This window comes from Siphateles boraxobius, unplaced genomic scaffold, assembly GCF_051911475.1.
Source record: "Siphateles boraxobius isolate OS27281-9 unplaced genomic scaffold, OSU_SipBor_1 25, whole genome shotgun sequence".
Classification (NCBI taxonomy): domain Eukaryota; kingdom Metazoa; phylum Chordata; class Actinopteri; order Cypriniformes; family Leuciscidae; genus Siphateles; species Siphateles boraxobius.
In genome coordinates, this window is record NW_027508866.1 from 19,999,520 (window position 1) to 20,018,614 (window position 19,095).

At 38.5% G+C, this 19,095-nt stretch overlaps 2 protein-coding genes across 2 annotated transcripts in view; one reads left to right on the top strand and one right to left on the bottom strand.

Moving 5' to 3' along the window:
* LOC143750170 (chondroitin sulfate proteoglycan 4-like) overlaps nt 1–19,095 on the bottom strand; it is a 445,241-nt gene that overhangs the window by 110,837 nt on the left and 315,309 nt on the right. The gene's annotated exons all lie outside the window — the stretch shown is intronic.
* On the top strand, nt 187–2,296 carry aplnrb (apelin receptor b). The gene has a single exon (XM_077243045.1). It carries the CDS (start codon nt 275–277, stop codon nt 1,352–1,354), a length of 1,080 nt encoding a protein of 359 aa, XP_077099160.1. The 5' UTR covers nt 187–274; the 3' UTR covers nt 1,355–2,296.

The following is a 19,095-nucleotide window of genomic DNA, read 5'->3' on the forward strand; positions in this document are numbered from 1 at the left end:
TTCTTGTTTACTTGTTATTTTTATATTTCGTTGATTAATCCTGTGTGTTTTCCTGTGGAAGCTGCAGTGCGGTCGGGGTAAGAGGAGGGGTCACTGGGGTAGTGGGGAGGGGTCAGGAGTGAGGGGAGGGGAGTGTGAGATCCTGAGGGTTTAAAAGCCACCGTTTGTCAAGCTGAAAGTGTATTCTGACCTGAACACATCACAAGCAACTTCTCTGTGATCATTTAGATCTCTTGTCAACGGATACTTTAAACACTTAAAGATTTTTGGAGGAATGAATGCCATGGACAACATGACTGCTGACTACAGCCAAGATTACTACGACGAGGCAGCAAACAGCTCAATGTGTGACTTTGATGAGTGGGAACCATCATATTCACTGATTCCTGTGCTCTACATGCTTATCTTCATCCTGGGCCTCACTGGTAATGGTGTGGTCATCTTCACGGTGTGGCGGGCCCAGTCCAAGCGCAGAGCTGCGGATGTCTACATTGGAAACCTGGCTCTTGCTGACCTGACCTTTGTGGTGACTCTGCCTCTGTGGGCCGTCTACACTGCCCTGGGATACCACTGGCCCTTTGGCGTGGCCCTCTGCAAGATCAGCAGCTACGTGGTGTTGCTCAACATGTACGCCAGTGTCTTCTGCCTGACCTGCCTGAGCCTGGACCGCTACATGGCCATCGTGCACTCGCTCACCAGCACACAGCTGCGGACCAGAGGTCACATGCAGGCCTCGCTGGCCACCATCTGGCTTCTTTCAGGTGTGCTGGCTGCACCCACCCTGCTTTTCCGCACCACGGTGTACGACGCCGAAACCAACCGCACCTCCTGTGCCATGGACTTCAGCCTGGTAGTGAGCCAACCGGGCCAGGAGACCTTTTGGATTGCGGGCCTCAGCATCTCCTCCACGGCTCTTGGCTTTCTGATCCCGCTTCTGGCCATGATGGTGTGCTACGGGTTCATCGGCTGCACCGTCACACGTCACTTCAACAGCCTTCGCAAGGAGGACCAGCGCAAGCGCCGCCTGCTCAAGATCATCACCACATTGGTGGTGGTGTTTGCTGCGTGCTGGATGCCCTTCCACGTCGTGAAGACCATGGACGCCCTCTCGTACCTGAACCTAGCGCCTGACTCCTGCACCTTCCTGAACCTCCTGCTGATGGCCCATCCCTACGCAACCTGCCTGGCGTACGTCAACAGCTGCCTCAACCCGCTCCTCTACGCCTTCTTTGACCTCCGCTTCCGCTCTCAGTGCCTCTGTCTCCTCAACCTGAAGAAAGCCCTTCACGCCAGCCCCGCCAGCTCCCTCTCTTCACAGAAGACCGAGGCCCAGTCGCTGGCTACTAAGGTGTGAGGAGGTGGGTGGAAGGGTGACACAGAATTGGGGTAACAAGTCAACAACTCCCTCAAACTCTTACATCCTTCACAAGAACTCAAAGGTAACTCTGTTTGTTGGGGACAAGAAGACTTTCCTTTTGTATCTGACTGTGGGAACTTGAGGAACCAGCTTCTCCTGTCCCGTGACTATGCGTTGGTACTCTGTGTAATATAAAGGAGAGCATTCTGGTTCTGAAGAACTTGATGCAGTCTGTTTGTCCTGGTGTCTCTGAGACCACAAGCAGCTTCTGGAAAGCAGACTCCCCTTCCGACAGCTGCGCTCCAGACGTGCGGGACACAGTTGAATGTACATTGAGGAGGACGAGCGAGGGCTTTTCTGCTTGCGTTTGCATCTCTCGAGGCCCCAGAGATTGAGCTTCACAGACTCTGCTGTTACTTTGGAGCTGCAGGGTGGTGGGTGGACCACAGAAGGCTTTGAGAGCAATTTATGAACTCTTTACTTTTGAAACTGTATTAGTGCATTTAACCATGCTCCTTACCTTTTGGTTGCTTGTTTATTTTTTGTCCATTAAGCACTTGTTCGTAAGGGCAGTGATAAGAACCCTGATGGCCAGTCTGTCTTATCTAAACCGTCAAGATAGGGGAGGGAGGGATGGGAGCGTTACATGAGAAGAAGTGTTGCAGCTTGATTAAAGACTTTCAAGGGGGGAGGTGGGTGTTTTGGGGAGACGAAAACATGGAGGGGGGTAAACTCAGACAGACAGATGGCAGTTGACAAATGTTGTCGGGGAAAAGGGACGGCCAATTAATAGGTGGCAGCTTCGACAGATGAGATACTGTGCGTGCGAGTGTGAGCTAATGAAATGTGTGCAAGTCAACTTTTATTTTGATATTGTGGAAAAACACTGCTGTATGATTCTTTTATGCAGTACTTTATGAATAAAATGTATATTATGAATTTCTCGTGTATGCCTCTTGTTTTGTCATCCGTTAAAGCTCATGGATTCGACTGGAATGTCTGCAACATTCCCTCATGTGCGCTGTTTTTCCTGTTAACACTGGGCTGAGCCTAGTTGTTTTGTCTTTTATTGTCCTCTGCCAGTTAAAAATCAAAGCAAGTGACTGACAGGAAATGCATGTTTAAAGCTGATTTCCTTGTGTTTCTGGTGTTGGCTGCCTCAAACTATGTTGTTGTACACAGATGCAACAACTCCCTGAAATATCAAGTACTGCATTTTTTTTAAATAAATAATTTAACAACATCTTTGTTATTTACAAATATTTAAAACAAGTATTACTGAACTATTTACAAATCTATCTATCTATCTATCTATCTATCTATCTATCTATCTATCTATCTATCTATCTATCTATCGATCTATCTATAAACTATTTATATATTACTTTTTTATATGATATATAAAATTATTCACTTAAAAAAAATTCACAATATCTTTTTGAATGTGTATAATTGATTTGGTATTTAGCTAAAAAAAAATAAAAAAAAAACCTTTATAAACAAAACTGCTCTGATATGGAGGGTCATCAGACCCTAAACAGCCCACTCACTAATGATTAAGCTCCCTAATAAGCTTTGGTCAGGACATAATCATTATCAGAGAGACTATGCTAATCTGTGGTAATTAGTGGTCTTTAGCATGGACTAATATTTGTCCTTCATAATAAAGGGTGTGGTTATTATCAATAACATTGATAACTATGTGCATCATGATACAGATGAAAAACATTTAAAGTTGATGAAACCACTAATAAGCTTAAAACTTTTTTTGCTTGTAGAATTTACAACAACATGCGAGTGTGTAACTGCTAGAAATAATTTTTAAAAAAGCTACTTGTTAACACATTTTACCATATGTGTAGCATTTCTAACTTTGGATAAAAGCATCTGAATGACTTGATGTAAATGTACAATCTAAAAATGCTGGGTTGTTTTGGTCAAATATGGACAAACCCAGCCTGTGTGTTTAATTATTTTTTAATTAATCTTTTTAACCCAACCTGGTTTTGTCCATATTTGACTCAAACATTGGTTGAAACAAACCAGCATTTTTCAGAGTATAAGTAAACACTAACAGACAGTTGATAAATTTGTGAATTACATCTAATCTGATGATTACTGCATAATGTGGACAGACTGAACATGCAACAGGGATTATGAGGCGGGCAAAACACATGTCTGTTAAGCGGGAAACAAAAAGCAGAAGCAAGAGGGTGGGGCATTAAGATAGCGGAGGAAAAGTGAAAGAATAGAGGGTGTTTTTTTAATATAAATTGCCTTAGAGACAGACCAAGTGTGTTGTGTATGTGTGTGTGCAGTTGCTAGCATGTGTGTGGGCTAGTGGGTTCGTTTATTTGTTTTCTGTCAGGGATGTCAAGTGTAATATGAAGACAGGAAACTGATTTTTTGATGATCAGTGAATGAAATATTTCCTATATTTAAATACAGGAGACTGTGAGCTTGTATTTTTGGATAAAGAAATTGAAGAACAGGGTAAAGTTAATTCATGTTTCTGGCGTCTGTTGCTAACATGTTCCATGTTTCTTTGCTAACAGCTGCAGTGTGTGGGCACAGATCAAATGTTGAGCTCAGTATTGCCCACAGGTGTCAAATTATACCTTAGGTTCTCAAAGAAAATCTGAACGATATTTCTAGGGACATTTTCAAAGATGTTGTAAAGATTTAGAACAGTAATTTAATCTCCTTGCATAAATGTGAATTTCATGGTGTGAAGTTGCATATGTTAAATGAGCTGCTTCCTGTGCTTTAAAGTGAAACTTGTATATGATGGAAGTGGGAAACCTGACAGTGTAAAATCAGAGCCTGAAATAAAACATTAAACATCTTGTGAAACTCAATAAAAGTGAATCTCTACACTTCCTGTACACATTTTTATTGTCTGAACATATTTATTTCTTTTTTTTATCTTGACATTCTGCTTTTTTCAGTGTCTTTGCTGATAGAATTAAAGCATTATGCTGTTAGAATTATTGAGTGCACTTACTCAATCTCACATTCAATCCCACTACTGGAACTGTGTTCGATAATTAAATTTGATATTGATTTGAGGTTACACTGTAAAAAAATAAAAATCTTGATTTATTATCACAACATTTTTTCTTTTGTCAAATCAACTTAGATAATTTATGAGGTTCAGGTTTTGAGTTTCTGTTGATTAAACCAAGCTTACTGTTTCTGTATGCTCAATAGCTTCTACATTGTGTCGTGATATTATTTAATGATTACAGTACCTGATTTGCCAGTGGCTTTTCGTTATACGCTTCGAGTAAATGCTTCAACCAGATATTAAAACACACTGAGAAATGTTTATGTTTTTGACATTCATGAATGAATGTATTGAACTTCTTCTTTTTCCGTAAAACACACAGTGCTCTTTATGAATAGAAATATGGTGAGATGGTGAAATTAGCAACCCAGCATCACTTTAAGGTAAGGATGCACCGATATAAAAATACCGATAATAACCTATAATTCTTTATATTTGAAAACCGATAGCTGTTATATTGGCCGATAAATCTAAATACAAATTTTTTTATCATTTTGAGTGCCTGATTACAAAAACAAAAGTCTCATGTCCCAATCACACAATTGTAATGATGTTTTAATTTTAATTTTATGTAGCCTATGACAGACCTGCATATTGCACAAAACTGTATTTCCTTTTTCAAAATGATTTTAATCATTTCAAGCAATTCAAAACCATCATGGTGAACAGAGCACATCTAAACTGTCTCAGCTGAAGGAAATAATCCAGTATTTATCGGCTTTAATATTTTGGCCACATTTTCTTATCGGACCGATAGCGATAACATTGGCCGATACCAATGTGGTGGCCGATATATTGTGCATCCCAACTTTAAGGTTTTAGTTAAATTCTACAAACTTACACTACAATTCACAAGCTAAAAGTTACTCATGGGGGTTTTATTTACAAATGTGTACACGGAGAAGACATAATTGGCAAAAGTAGGATTATTATTATTAATATAGGGATAATTAGATATATACACACTGCTGTGATTGTTCTGCTTGCTCAGTTGGTAAATAATTTTGAAGTCTTTATTAAACCCTAAAGTTGTGTTATTTTTTCATATCATCAGGAAACACCCCCCCCCCCCCCCAATGAAAAAAAAAACATGCCACATGATGACAAAATTGACCACATGATGCAATGTGAATCAGGATTCAATTTAACACAGTGGTAATGTGAAACTATATTGGTCAAGTTGTGAAATGAGTAATCACATGCATAATGTATCATGGCCTAATCATTAAAATATATTTAAAGTACATTTAAATGTAATATGCATGTGTGCAATATATATATATACCCTGGGACGAATCATCAGTGATGTATCCTGGGGTCATTGGATGTTTTGGGTCTTCCTACATTGAGACTTTTCTCTGCGATTCGCAGTCTTTAAATCCATATAATGTGTGATGTCATTAATGGAAAAATCTGTTTGCTTATAGCAGCACTTGTAAATAGTACAAGTACACCATCTGTGTGGTGGCACAACTGGTAAACCGAGTGCGCTTGTGTGGCAGCGGCCTAGTTTGAATCCTGTCCGCAGTGTTCCCAGACTTAAAGTATACCAATTTTTATTGCTCTAAATACATTTAGTTATACTAAAGTACAAATAAATGGTAGATAAATATACCTTTTTTTTACTAGGGTGGTCTGGTGGTCTTTTTCCTCCCAGTTGGTGATATAAAGAGCAATCAAAGCCAGCAAACAAACTGATGGACCTTCATTCTCCTCTGTGACTCTAGTGATAGATGGATCACCACGGATGTGTATTTAACTTTCCTCAACAAAGCCTCAGACTGCCACTGAAACTCAATTACAAGGGGGGATTGTTTGAGGAAACAGTTTTAAAACTAATTATTTTAGCAAATCCCTCTAATGATAATTTAATGTTGCAGAAATTACACTCTTCAGTTTTAAGAAATACATATTATGAGATGACTGCCTGACCTCTTATGATCATAAATGTCCTGTTTTTAGACTCTTGGTGTGCATAGGCACATCTCAATACTTCCTGTCTTGGCAACTTGAATGACACATGATTCACACCTTGATCATTGTGACTTTATTTCCGACAGGCTGATGAAATGCTAAGCATTGCAGTCTAAACAATCTGAAGCTAGAACAACAGCAGCATTAACCATTAATACAGTGTTATAATGAATGACATTAAGAGATCAGAGATAACTGAAGTTATATATGATGATGTAATGTTGATGACTGAGACTGTGGAAATGGACAGAGGAGAAAGAGTGGAGATGATGGTGGATATCTATGACAGTGCAGATACTGTGAGACATTATGATCTGAGGACAAACACAGAGAGACATCAGCCACTTCAACACACAGGTAACATAATTCATCTGATACACATTATAACAGACAGACAGAGGTATTGTAGTATCTCTTGTGTTTTTCTCAATAGCTTTGGTTTATTTTTTAAACAGTCTTAACATTCTCTAAACTCAATTGTCACAACTGTTTAATGGGACATCATGTCTGCAAAATGTAGTTACTCACCCAAAACATTTAATTAAGCTTAAGAAAAACTTTTTTTCACCATCACAAACATGCCATGTCATAAATATGTTTTAGAAATGACAAGTATGTCTGACAGTTTTTGATAACTGAATGGCTCACACGATGAAAGGCTGTTTAGATGTGTTGAATATGATCAGCAGGCCATGTGCATTAAGATATTGTGTAGTACTTTTTTGCAGAAAAACACTTGTACTAAAACAGGTGGAATTTGCATAAATAAAAAAGAAATCCAAATTTGGTTGAACAAGAATTGGATTGATCAGAGATCTGAACTTATTTGCAAGATCTCATTTGAGAATTGAGCCAAAGCGATTGAGCAAAACTGTAAGAGTAGAAGTGTGACAACTAATTTAATCTTGTGTCTGTCGACTCGTCTTCAGGAAGTGTCTCATTGAAGAATAGAAAGCACAGAGCACTTGAAGTGTGTTTGTGTCTGCTGTGTGTTCTTCTGCTGACTGCTGTAATGGTGCTCTGTGTGTATTTCACCACCGAGAGAATCCAGTTACTAACCCACATCAATAATCTGACTGAAGAAAGACAGCAGATACTTACCAAATATGAGCAGATACTGAACCACAGTAATAATCTGACTGCGGAAAGAGAGCAGATAAAAAACAAGAATGATGAACTCCAACGTGGCCTTTATGAACAAGGTAATTTTGTGATTTCCTCATTAAATCATTAAAAAAATAGCTTTTTTCTACCATTCTACTTCAATAAAAATAAGCATTGACTTTAACATCAAGTGTCTGTTTATTAAAGGTCCCCTGACATGAAATTTTCACTTTCTGAGTTTTTTTAACATTAATATTAGTTCCCCTAGCCTGTATTTGGTCCCCTCGTGTCTAGAAATTTCAGTTGGTGTAAACCGAGTTTTGGCTATCGTTCTCTGCCTGTGAGAAAATGAGATCTCAGACGGGCTGATCTTGAATCTCCCCTATATGACGTCATATAGGGGAAAGGTTACCTCCCCCTTCTCTGCTTTGCCCGCCCAGAGAATTTGACCCGCCCATGAGAAAACGAGCTAGGAAGTAGGCCTATGAACGCGGGCGCGCGATTTTAGTTTATCCTCGAGAGATATCATGGAGTGTGACCGATCGAAGCACAAAAGTTGAATAGAGAGATATAATGGCTTGCAAACGAGCGAAGCATGGCAGTTGATCAGGGTTCGGATGTACAAATGAACACAAAAGTATTTTTTTAGTTCCTTCATCCGAGCCTCTGAAGAAACAATGGGTTAATTTTATTTTCTCTGGAAATGCGCCGATACAACTTCCCAAAGTTTTGGATGGTCCAAACATTTCACCGACAACTGTTTCCTCAACTTGGGCCAATACAGAGCTGGCCTCGATGAACGTCTGAAAATAAATCGATCGAGCTACCAAGCAACAATTCAAGTTCAAGTTCAGAAAGGTAATCTTTCTCTGAAAATCGTTCAATACTGTTAATTCATCAGTAAGTCAAGCCAGTGACTAAAATATCACCTTCACATCGTTTCTTTTAGTAGGATAAAAATAATCTTGTTTAAATTGTGAACAAATATTTACAGAAATCGATCAAAGAACAATTTTTCACACAGCACGAGTTTATCTGGACAACTCTTTATGAAATCAATGACGCAAGTGACTGCACAACGAAGCTCTTACTGTATGTAGGCCTACATCATCGTGTTTGCATTGGTGAAAGCATTAGAGAGAGTGTAGAAACTGCGTTGCAGTAAGATCTTCAGTCTCGCGATCTACAGACTGTCATCTGCTTGCTCAATGCTCATCACAGCTACATTTTATGTGATGGGAATAGATCTAAATACTTTAAAAACTTCTCACGATTCGTTAATCTCGATAGCTGTATTAGTAAAAACGTATAATAGCAGTAGTAAAGGTATTCGAGAGACGTCCACATGTAATACGTAGCTATTTTAATATGCACGCATGTTAGCCAATCACAGCAGTGGCCGCGTTTACACTGAATCCCACAGTAGACACGCCCCTTCAAACAGACTGTTCAAATCAGAGGCTAAAATCAGGCTAGGGAAAATGCCTTTTATTTCTAAATTATGACTATTTTTGATCTAAAAAACATACTAACATTATAAGGGCAACCCAGGAAACATTATAAAATAATAAAATAACCCCATGGCAGGGGTTATTTAAATAAACCTTTAAATAAATTTCAACACGGACAAAGCTGAACTGTGTAAACTAATATCTAAACTGTTTTAATAATAGATCAGCGTGCTGACAACTTCAAATGGATTTACTGCAACTTCAGTTTTTATTATATTTCATCTGAGATGAAGACGTGGAGTGAAAGCAGACGAGACTGTCAACAGAGAGGAGCAGATCTAGTGGTCATAAACAGCAAAGAGGAACAAGTGAGTGAAAAAGAAAAATATTTTGTGTTTGTTTGTGCACATTGACACATGGGTCGTTCTGTTTTAGTGAGAGAAAGGTGCATTACTGTTATTGTGATTATTATTATTACTACTACATATATTATACAATATACTACTGTTCTATCATAACAGGAGTTTTTGCAGAAGGTTGCAGGTTATTATCATTTTTGGATTGGTCTGAAAGAGACAGAGGGAGTGTGGAAATGGATTGATGGCACCACAATAACAAATAGGTAAGAGATCACTGAATTTAACTGATCATTAGCCAGAATTTCTCTACTGCAATTATGATATCATACTCATAACTCATGACTCTACTGGAAATCAAACAGTCTTCTTCATTGTTGTTTCAGGTATTGGAGATATCAGAATCCATCTTATAGATATTATTATTATTGTGCTCTAATGACTTCATCAGGTTGGGAAGATATGTCATGTTATAATTCAAAAAAATGGATCTGCAAGAGAACAATTCTAATCTAATCTAATATATAATATTATTGTACAGTACAAGTTATTTTGAAATGAAATATCTTTATGTGATTCATCAGATGTTTAAATATCCAGCTTAATTGGAAATACGAGATGTAATATATCGAAATCATAATAGAGATGAAGATAAATGGATCCAATCCATTAAAGTCTGTGGATATTGCTCATGAGAAAGGTTCAGTGGTCGGTGTCTCGTCCTGAAGAGGGTGTAGCAGATAAATAGTCTACTTTGGTGGCTGAACAAAAGAAAAAGAAAAAATGAGAATATATAAAGCGGATTGAATCAATCTGTTTCACATGGAGTCCGGCTGTGAGGTCATAGATTGTCACTTCCGGTTTTGGCCACGCCCTCAGGTGAAGTCACAGGTCCTGTATCCCCAGAGGCCTTACATCTCCCGCTTCAACCCCTAGGTGGTGTCAACTCCAATGACATTGGACGAAATAGTTAATTATTTAGGATAAGAATCCTCATTTTAGCTACCACAGAGAGAGCTAAAACTAGATCTAATGTGTTGTTCATCTATTCGATTTCATGTATGTTTAAAGCAGATGCTACAGTTCAGCTAAAATTATGTATCTGGTGGATCAGCACAATAAAATACAGATTTTATGTAAAGCTCTTTATGTCCTGTAATGTGAATCACATGTTGTGCTGCAGAAAGATGAGCCATTTATTTTACAATAGATTCTCTGACAAATAAACATCATATATCACATTCACTGATAGTCAGGTCCTGCTTCAGAAGCAAAAGCCAACAGAACGCATTTAATGCAACACAATTAATCTGTAAATAATACTATAATATACAGGTCCTTCTCAAAAAATTAGCATATTGTGATAAAGTTCATTACTTTCCCTAATGTCATGATAAAAATTAAACTTTCATATATTTTAGATTCATTGCATACCAACTGAAATGTTTCAGGTCTTTTATGGTTTTAATACTGATGATTTTTGCATACAGCTCATGAAAACCCAAAATTCCTATCTCAAAAAATTAGCATATCATGAAAAGGGTCTCTAAACGAGCTATTAACCTAATCATCTGAATCAACTAATTAACTCTAAACAACTGCAAAAGATTCCTGAGGCTTTTAAAAACTCCCAGCCTTTTTCATTACTCAAAACCGCAATCATGGGTAAGACTGCCGACCTGACTGCTGTCCAGAAGGCCATCATTGACAGCCTCAAGCAAGAGGGTAAGACACAGAAAGAAATTTCTGAACAAATAGGCTGTTCCCAGAGTGCTGTATCAAGGCACCTCAGTGGGAAGTCTGTGGGAAGGAAAAAGTGTGGCAAAAAACAATGCACAACAAGAAGAGATGACCGGACCCTGAGGAAGATTGTGGAGAAGGACCGATTCCAGACCTTGGGGGACCTGCGGAAGCAGTGGACTGAGTCTGGAGTAGAAACATCCAGAGCCACCGTGCACAGGCGTGTGCAGGAAATGGGCTACAGGTGCCGCATTCCCCAGGTCAAGCCACTTTTGAACCAGAAACAGCAGCAGAAGCACCTGACCTGGGCTACAGAGAAGCAGCACTGTTGATCTGACTGTTGATAAGTGGATCTGACTAAACGTCCACTCACAGCATGAATATGGATGCTATCAGAAGTAAAGCCTCAAACAGCAAAACAGTCCAATTTAAAGGGGTGGTTGATTATGATTTCACTTTTCTAACTTTAGTTATTGTGTAATGTTGCTGTTTGAGCATAAACAGCATCTGCAAAGTTACAACGCTCAAACGCTTCAAAGCAAAGGGAGATATTTTCTTTTCAAGAAATTGCTTTTCAAGGACAACAAAAAACAGCTGGTAGGGACTACATGACATTACTCCCGGGTTAGAGACATCACCAACCCTAAAATTTACATAAACCCCGGCCCCGGGATTATCATGACAGAATATCCTAATCAATGACTAGAAGATAACTACACATAACTTATAAGATACCTAAATTCATCAACTAACCATTCAGAAATGTCCTGTTGCATTCTACATATACACATTGTCTGCACTTCTTCTTGAGTCTCTGCATCATTGTCTTACTCCAGTTTGAACATTAAAGGCTAAAAGTTTTTGAAATGTTCAGTGCATGTCTGTGTGAGGTAAAAGGACACCAGCTCCTGAAGCTCCGTCTTCTGTGCCGGGACTAGCAGATCATTTGCATTTAAAAGGACAGACACAAAAACCACTTTAACATGCTACATAAAAATATCTGTGGGGTATTTTGAGCTAAAACTTCACATACACACTCTGCTTACATCAAATACTTATTCTACATCTTGTGAAAAGGGCATTATACCACCCCTTTAAGAGACAAAACAAGCCCTAAAGACATCATGATGAAAAAGGGAAACAAAAATCATCACAAAATGACTGTGGTAGATGTGGAACGGGACAGACTTGAAAGGACTATCCTGCGAAAAATGTAGAGTCTTGAAAATGTAAGAAAATAGCCCCTTTCGGTAGCCGTATGTCAGACGTACAAACTGGAATATGTTTCACAACAGAACAGAGAATTCTCTGAGGGCGAGGATTGTGCTTTTCTCGGTGAGGCATCGACAGGGACCGTTAACGGATTGGACAGAGACTGTCACTGTGAATTGAAATCCTATCAAATTTGAACTTGACACAGGAGCAGCTGTGACTGCCGTTCCGGAGAACATTTTCAAAGCAAACAAGTTCGGTCAGTTAAAAACACCCCCAAAAGTACTGCACGTCCCAGGGCATTACACTCTGGATGTAAAAGGATGTTTTCAGTGTGTAATGAGTGCAAAAGGACACAGCAGCATTCAAGATGTGTATGTTGTAAACAAACTCACAAAATCTCTTCTGGGTCTTCCTGCTATAGGCCCTGAAACTCATTCATCAAACTGATACAGTCATACAACATTACATCAACTACATTGCAGAGTTTCAATCAGTGTTCAGTGTTCTAGAATTGCTGAATGACCCATATCACATTGAGTTGAAGACTCAACTCAAGTGACACCATATAGAATTTGTATATGTGTGGACTTGCCAAACATAAACAAATGGGTCAAGAGTGAGCACCACATTATTCCGGCTTATTTTGGATTATTATTCCACATCATCCATCTGGTGATGCTTTAATGGTGCCCGAAGTCACAAAATTCAGCTTTAGAGAAAAGGCAGAAAATTATGAGATGATTGCATGACCTCTTATGATCATAATGTTCTATTTTTAGACTCTTGGTGTGAATAGGCACATCTCAATACTTCCTGTCTTGGCAGCTTGAATGTCACATGATTCACACCTTGATCATTGTGACTTTATTTCCAACAGGCTGATGAAATGCTAAGCATTGCAGCCTAAACAATCTGAAGCTAGAACAACAGCAGCATTAACCATTAATACAGTGTTATAATGAATGACATTAAGAGATCAGAGATAACTGAAGTTATATATGATGATGTAATGTTGATGACTGAGACTGTGGAAATGGACAGAGGAGAAAGAGTGGAGATGATGGTGGATATCTATGACAGTGCAGATACTGTGAGACATTATGATCTGAGGACAAACACAGAGAGACATCAGCCACTTCAACACACAGGTAACATAATTCATCTGATACATATTATAACAGACAGACAGAGGTATTGTAGTATCTCTTGTGTTTTTCTCAATAGCTTTGGTTTATTTTTTAAACAGTCTTAACATTCTCTAAACTCAATTGTCACAACTGTTTAATGGGACATCATGTCTGCAAAATGTAGTTACTCACCCAAAAAATGTAATTAAGGTTAAGAAAAACTTTTTTTCACCATCACAAACATGCCATGTCATAAATATGTTTTAGAAATGACAAGTATGTCTGACAGATTTTGATAACTGAATGGCTCACACGATGAAAGGCTGTTTAGATGTGTTGAATATGATCAGCAGGCCATGTGCATTAAGATATTGTGTAGTACTTTTTTGCACAAAAACACTTGTACTAAAACAGGTGGAATTTGCTTAAATAAAAAAGAAATCCAAATTTGGTTGAACAAGAAATGGATTGATCAGAGATCTGAACTTATTTGCGAGATCTCATTTGAGAATTGAGCCAAAGCGATTGAGCAAAACTGTAAGAGTAGAAGTGTGACAACTAATTTAATCTTGTGTCTGTCGACTCGTCTTCAGGAAGTGTCTCATTGAAGAATAGAAAGCACAGAGCACTTGAAGTGTGTTTGTGTCTGCTGTGTGTTCTTCTGCTGACTGCTGTAATGGTGCTCTGTGTGTATTTCACCACAGAGAGAAACCAGTTACTAACCCACATCAATAATCTGACTGAAGAAAGACAGCAGATAAAAAACAAGATTGATAAACTCCAACGTGGCATTTGTGAACAAGGTAATTTTGTGTTTAAATCATTAGAATTTATATTTTTTTCTATCATTCCACTCCAATAAAAATAAGCATTGACTTAAACATCAAGTGTCTGTTCATAAATTTCAACACGGACAAAGCTGAACTGTGTAAACTAATATCTAAACTGTTTTAATAATAGATCAGCGTGCTGACAACTTCAAATGGATTTACTGCAACTTCAGTTTTTATTATATTTCATCTGAGATGAAGACGTGGAGTGAAAGCAGACGAGACTGTCAACAGAGAGGAGCAGATCTAGTGGTCATAAACAGCAAAGAGGAACAAGTGAGTGAAAAAGAAAAATATTTTGTGTTTGTTTGTGCACATTGACACATGGGTCGTTCTGTTTTAGTGAGAGAAAGGTGAATTACTGTTATTGTAATTATTATTATTACTACTACATATATTATACAATATACTACTGTTCTATCATAACAGGAGTTTTTGCAGAAGGTTGCAGGTTATTATCATTTTTGGATTGGTCTGAAAGAGACAGAGGGAGTGTGGAAATGGATCGATGGCACCACAATAACAAATAGGTAAGAGATCACTGAATTTAACTGATCATTAGCCAGAATTTCTCTACTGCAATTATGATATCATACTCATAACTCATGACTCTACTGGAAATCCAACAGTCTTCTTCATTGTTGTTTCAGGTATTGGAGATATCAGAATCCATCTTATTATTATTATTGTGCTCTAATGACTTCATCAGGTTGGGAAGATATGTCATGTTATAATTCAAATAAATGGATCTGCAAGAGAACAATTCTAATCTAATATCTAATATTATTGTACTGTACAAGTTATTTTGAAATGAAAGATCTTTATGTGATTCATCAGATGTTTAAATATCCAGCTTAATTGGAAATACAAGATCTATGTAATATATCTAAATCATACAGATGAAGATAAATGGATCCAATCCATTAAAGTCTGTGGATATTGCTCATGAGAAAGGTTCAGTGGTCGGTGTCTCGTCCTGAAGAGGGTGTAGCAGATAAATAGTCTACTTTGGTGGCTGAACAAAAGAAAAAGAAAATTGAGAATATATAAAGCGGATTGAATCAATCTGTTTCACATGGAGTCCGGCTGTGAGGTCATAGATTGTCACTTCCGGCTTTGGCCACGCCCTCAGGTGAAGTCACAGGTCCTTTATCCCCAGAGGCCTTACATCTCCCGCTTCAACCCCTAGGTGGTGTCAACTCCAATGACATTGGATGAAATAGTTAATAATTTAGGATAAGAATCCTCATTTTAGCTACCACAGAGAGAGCTAAAACTAGATCTAATGTGTTGTTCATCTATTCGATTTCATGTATGTTTAAAGCAGATGCTACAGTTCAGCTAAAATTATGTATCTAGTGGATCAGCACAATAAAATACAGATTTTATGTAAAGCTCTTTATGTCCTGTAATATTATAATCACATGTTGTGCTGCAGAAATAGTGTGAGCAACACTGTAAACTGATCTCTTGAGTAAACTAATGTTTCATTAACACAGCAAAGCACTAAGCTAACGGCCTCTTGAAAAACAAAACGACATACTTAAGGAGATGAGAGCCATTTATTTCACAATAGATTCTCTGACAAATAAACATCATAATATCACATTCACTGATGGCCAGGTCCTGCTTCAGAAGCAAAAGCCAGCAGAACGCATTTAATGCAACACAATTAATCTGTAAATAAATAACACTAGAGCATTTGCATGTGCAATCTGTCCACATTTAACACCATAGTTGAAATTGTTCTTTTTAATTCAGTCCTTGCTTCCTCCATCTTAAGTCTGGCCCACAATAAAAGATTAAGATCTTAACAGATTTTCTAAATTTGAGAGACCACAAACATGATAAACAAAATCATAGATACAAGAGTTTTGTTCCTATAGTGTGTGGAGTGCTGCGATGTGACCAAGACAGCACAACACAACACACTAACAGATTCATTCACAAACAACAAGAGTCCCGACTGTGAACACGTGTCACGTTTAGTGTTTGTTAGGTAATGTTTGCCAGTTAATGTGACCCAGTTTTCACCCAGTGTCTCTTACTATCCTGTTCACCTGTGCCTCGATTAGTCATGTCAGCTGTGTCTTGTTTCCTTGATTTAGTCCCTGTGTATTTAAGCCCTGGTTTAGTCCTGTAGTTGGCTGTTGTCGCCCGTATTCTATATTGGTTGTTCTGTTCCTGTCTGTGAGAATCCTGAGTTTCATTTTGAGTTTGTTCAATAAAGGCCTGCTGCATATATATCCTGCATCCTCTCTGCTTCAACCTGCATGTGAAACATGGGAAATCTTGTTAACTTAATACTAAACACATACGAGAAGAAATGGCAATAATAGTCTTTGGCCTGCTTTTTACAGAGAGTTTGCAAAAAAAGTAGATTTGGATGAAGTCATGTTATGCTTCCTTTGCCCATCAGCTCCATTTCTGATTGGGTATCGTTTCGTTTCGCTTGACAATCTACAGAGTTTGTTTGTCCTCTGGGTTCCCCCACACAACAGGATTTCAGATTGTTAATATTCAACATGGTGACACTGATGATTCAATCACTCTTAATACACCACAGCTAACCGCTGGTGTAGCTCAGGGCTCAGTGCTCGGCCCTTTTCTCACTGATTGTACTGCCTCTCTTATAGCAGTGACACACAGCTCTGATGTCCCCACAGTACCACAGTTTCAATTTGCCTTTTGAACAGATTGTCCTTAATGAAATAACACCATTTTCAGCACAGTTTAGTGAAGGTTGAACCATTTGTCATCATCTAACAGCTAAGCTCAACAACAATAACACCATTGAGGTCAAAAGTTTGGGGTCTGTAAGATTTATTTTCTTTTTTGGAATAAATGAATACTTTTATTCAGCAAGAATACATTAAATAATTAAAAGTGACAGTATAGACATTTATAATACAAAATATTTCTATTTCAAATAAATACTGTTCTTTTGAGCTTTCTTTTCATCAAAGAATCATGAAAAAAATTGATGCTTCCAAAAAATATTAAGCAGCACAACGGATTCAACATTGATAATAACAAGAAATGTTGGAAATTCAGCTCTCCACTAGAATAAATAACAATTTAAAATATATTACAATAGAAAACAGTTATTTTAAATTTGTGTATTTTTGATTATATAAACGCAGCTTTTGGTGACCATAAGATCTTCAAATAGTGGTGTACACTAAAAATAACCTATTGGACAAGATGGATAAAAATAATAATTTATTGGATACTCGGTTTTGTTGTGTTGTATGTAATGCAATGACATTAATACATTTTTAAATGTCCAGATAGTTGCTGGGCCATCTGTAGCTTGTACAACTTTAGAAATTTGAATTGCAACACTTTGAATGTAGCACTTCTTGTTTGTGCTGTAGAATTCCTAATTAGAAGAGTCCCTTTGATTAAAAGCCTCTGCCAAATGAATAAGTGTGTAAATGTAAATGTTCCTAATGGCCACAGACTGTAACCACACCTAGGCAAACTGCCACACCCTTTTGAGTGAATATGCATTATAACACAGTTTGACTTTGGACCATGTTTAAGTATTCATATGAGCTGTTGATATGATAGCACAGCTAAAGCTATTGCAGTAGATGCTTGGTCAATGAGTAGATGCTGTTTTGCATTGCGGCCATTTTGCCACTCCACCCTAAAGGTGCAATCGCATCAACGAATTTCAGTTAAATTTGGCATGCCAAAATAGGACCGTCTATTGTCAGTGTAGCGATGTATGAAGCAGAGCTCACACAGAAGTAACTTTCAAACCAACCAGTTTTCTGGTGGACAGCGCAGTAAAATCATGTGACCAACATGCACAAGTGAAATTAGTGTGGGGTACTTTTTCGCCCTCATGTGAAACTCCAGACATTTCGCAGAACAACGGCAAATAAAGGATCCTTAAAGATGTGGCCAAATTCAGTGAAATTCCATAGCAAAAAGATCAATTGTCTATTGTCAATAATGTAGCAATGTATGAAAAAGAACTCACAAAAAAAGTCACATTCAAATCAGTCACTTTTTTGTTGGTCAGCGCAATGAATTCACGTGACCAACAAGAACATGAGCGAAATCTGAACTTTTTTGTCCTCATGCAAAACTCCTGATAGCACACGGCTCTTTTGGAATGACTGGATTTCGCCCGCGAAATTTCTCCGAGCAACGGAGAAAAAGGGAAAGACCCATTCAAGACAGAAACCATTATAAATCAAGGCAACATAGCAGGTCAGGCAAAAATAACTCTTGAGGAAACGTGTGTGGCTTTACTGTGCCAGAACAATGGGACGTGAGGGTGGTTCAATTATGGCTACAGTAGAGGGAAACTAGCGATAACCCCCAAGGAGCTTGTGGAAGACTCGTGGCTTCCTGTCCTGGCTCATGCCTCCCGCACTCCCTCCAGTGTGACGGGGGCTCTAGTGCACAGGACGGGGTCACAGGGCCAGAGAACGTTGGGGGTCAGACGAGGGAAAGGTTCCTGTCCAGGGAAATCCTGTCTTTCAACAGCATCACATCAAGGTTCAGGACCCTCGCTGTGTCTTCTGGTCCTTTAGGGACTGTTAGCTCAAAACTGCAGATCTGCCGATTGTCTGACAAAGCAGGCCACACTTCCTCAGTGCTTTATGATTGAACACGAGGTCACAGAGAACGTACGCCAGGAGTTTCCAAATTGCAGAAGCAGGCCAAAGATCATCAACACCTTCAGCATTAGCGGGGTCAGCATTAACCTGAGGTTCTTCCTGCATGAGAAGCGATACTAAAGACTGAATAAAGTGGGTTGTAAAGGCACGTCGGCGGTATGCATGATGCGATCGCACCGGATCTATTGGTGTGAGACCAGGAGGGCTCATCCTCCCTGATGCACAAAGCATCCCTTC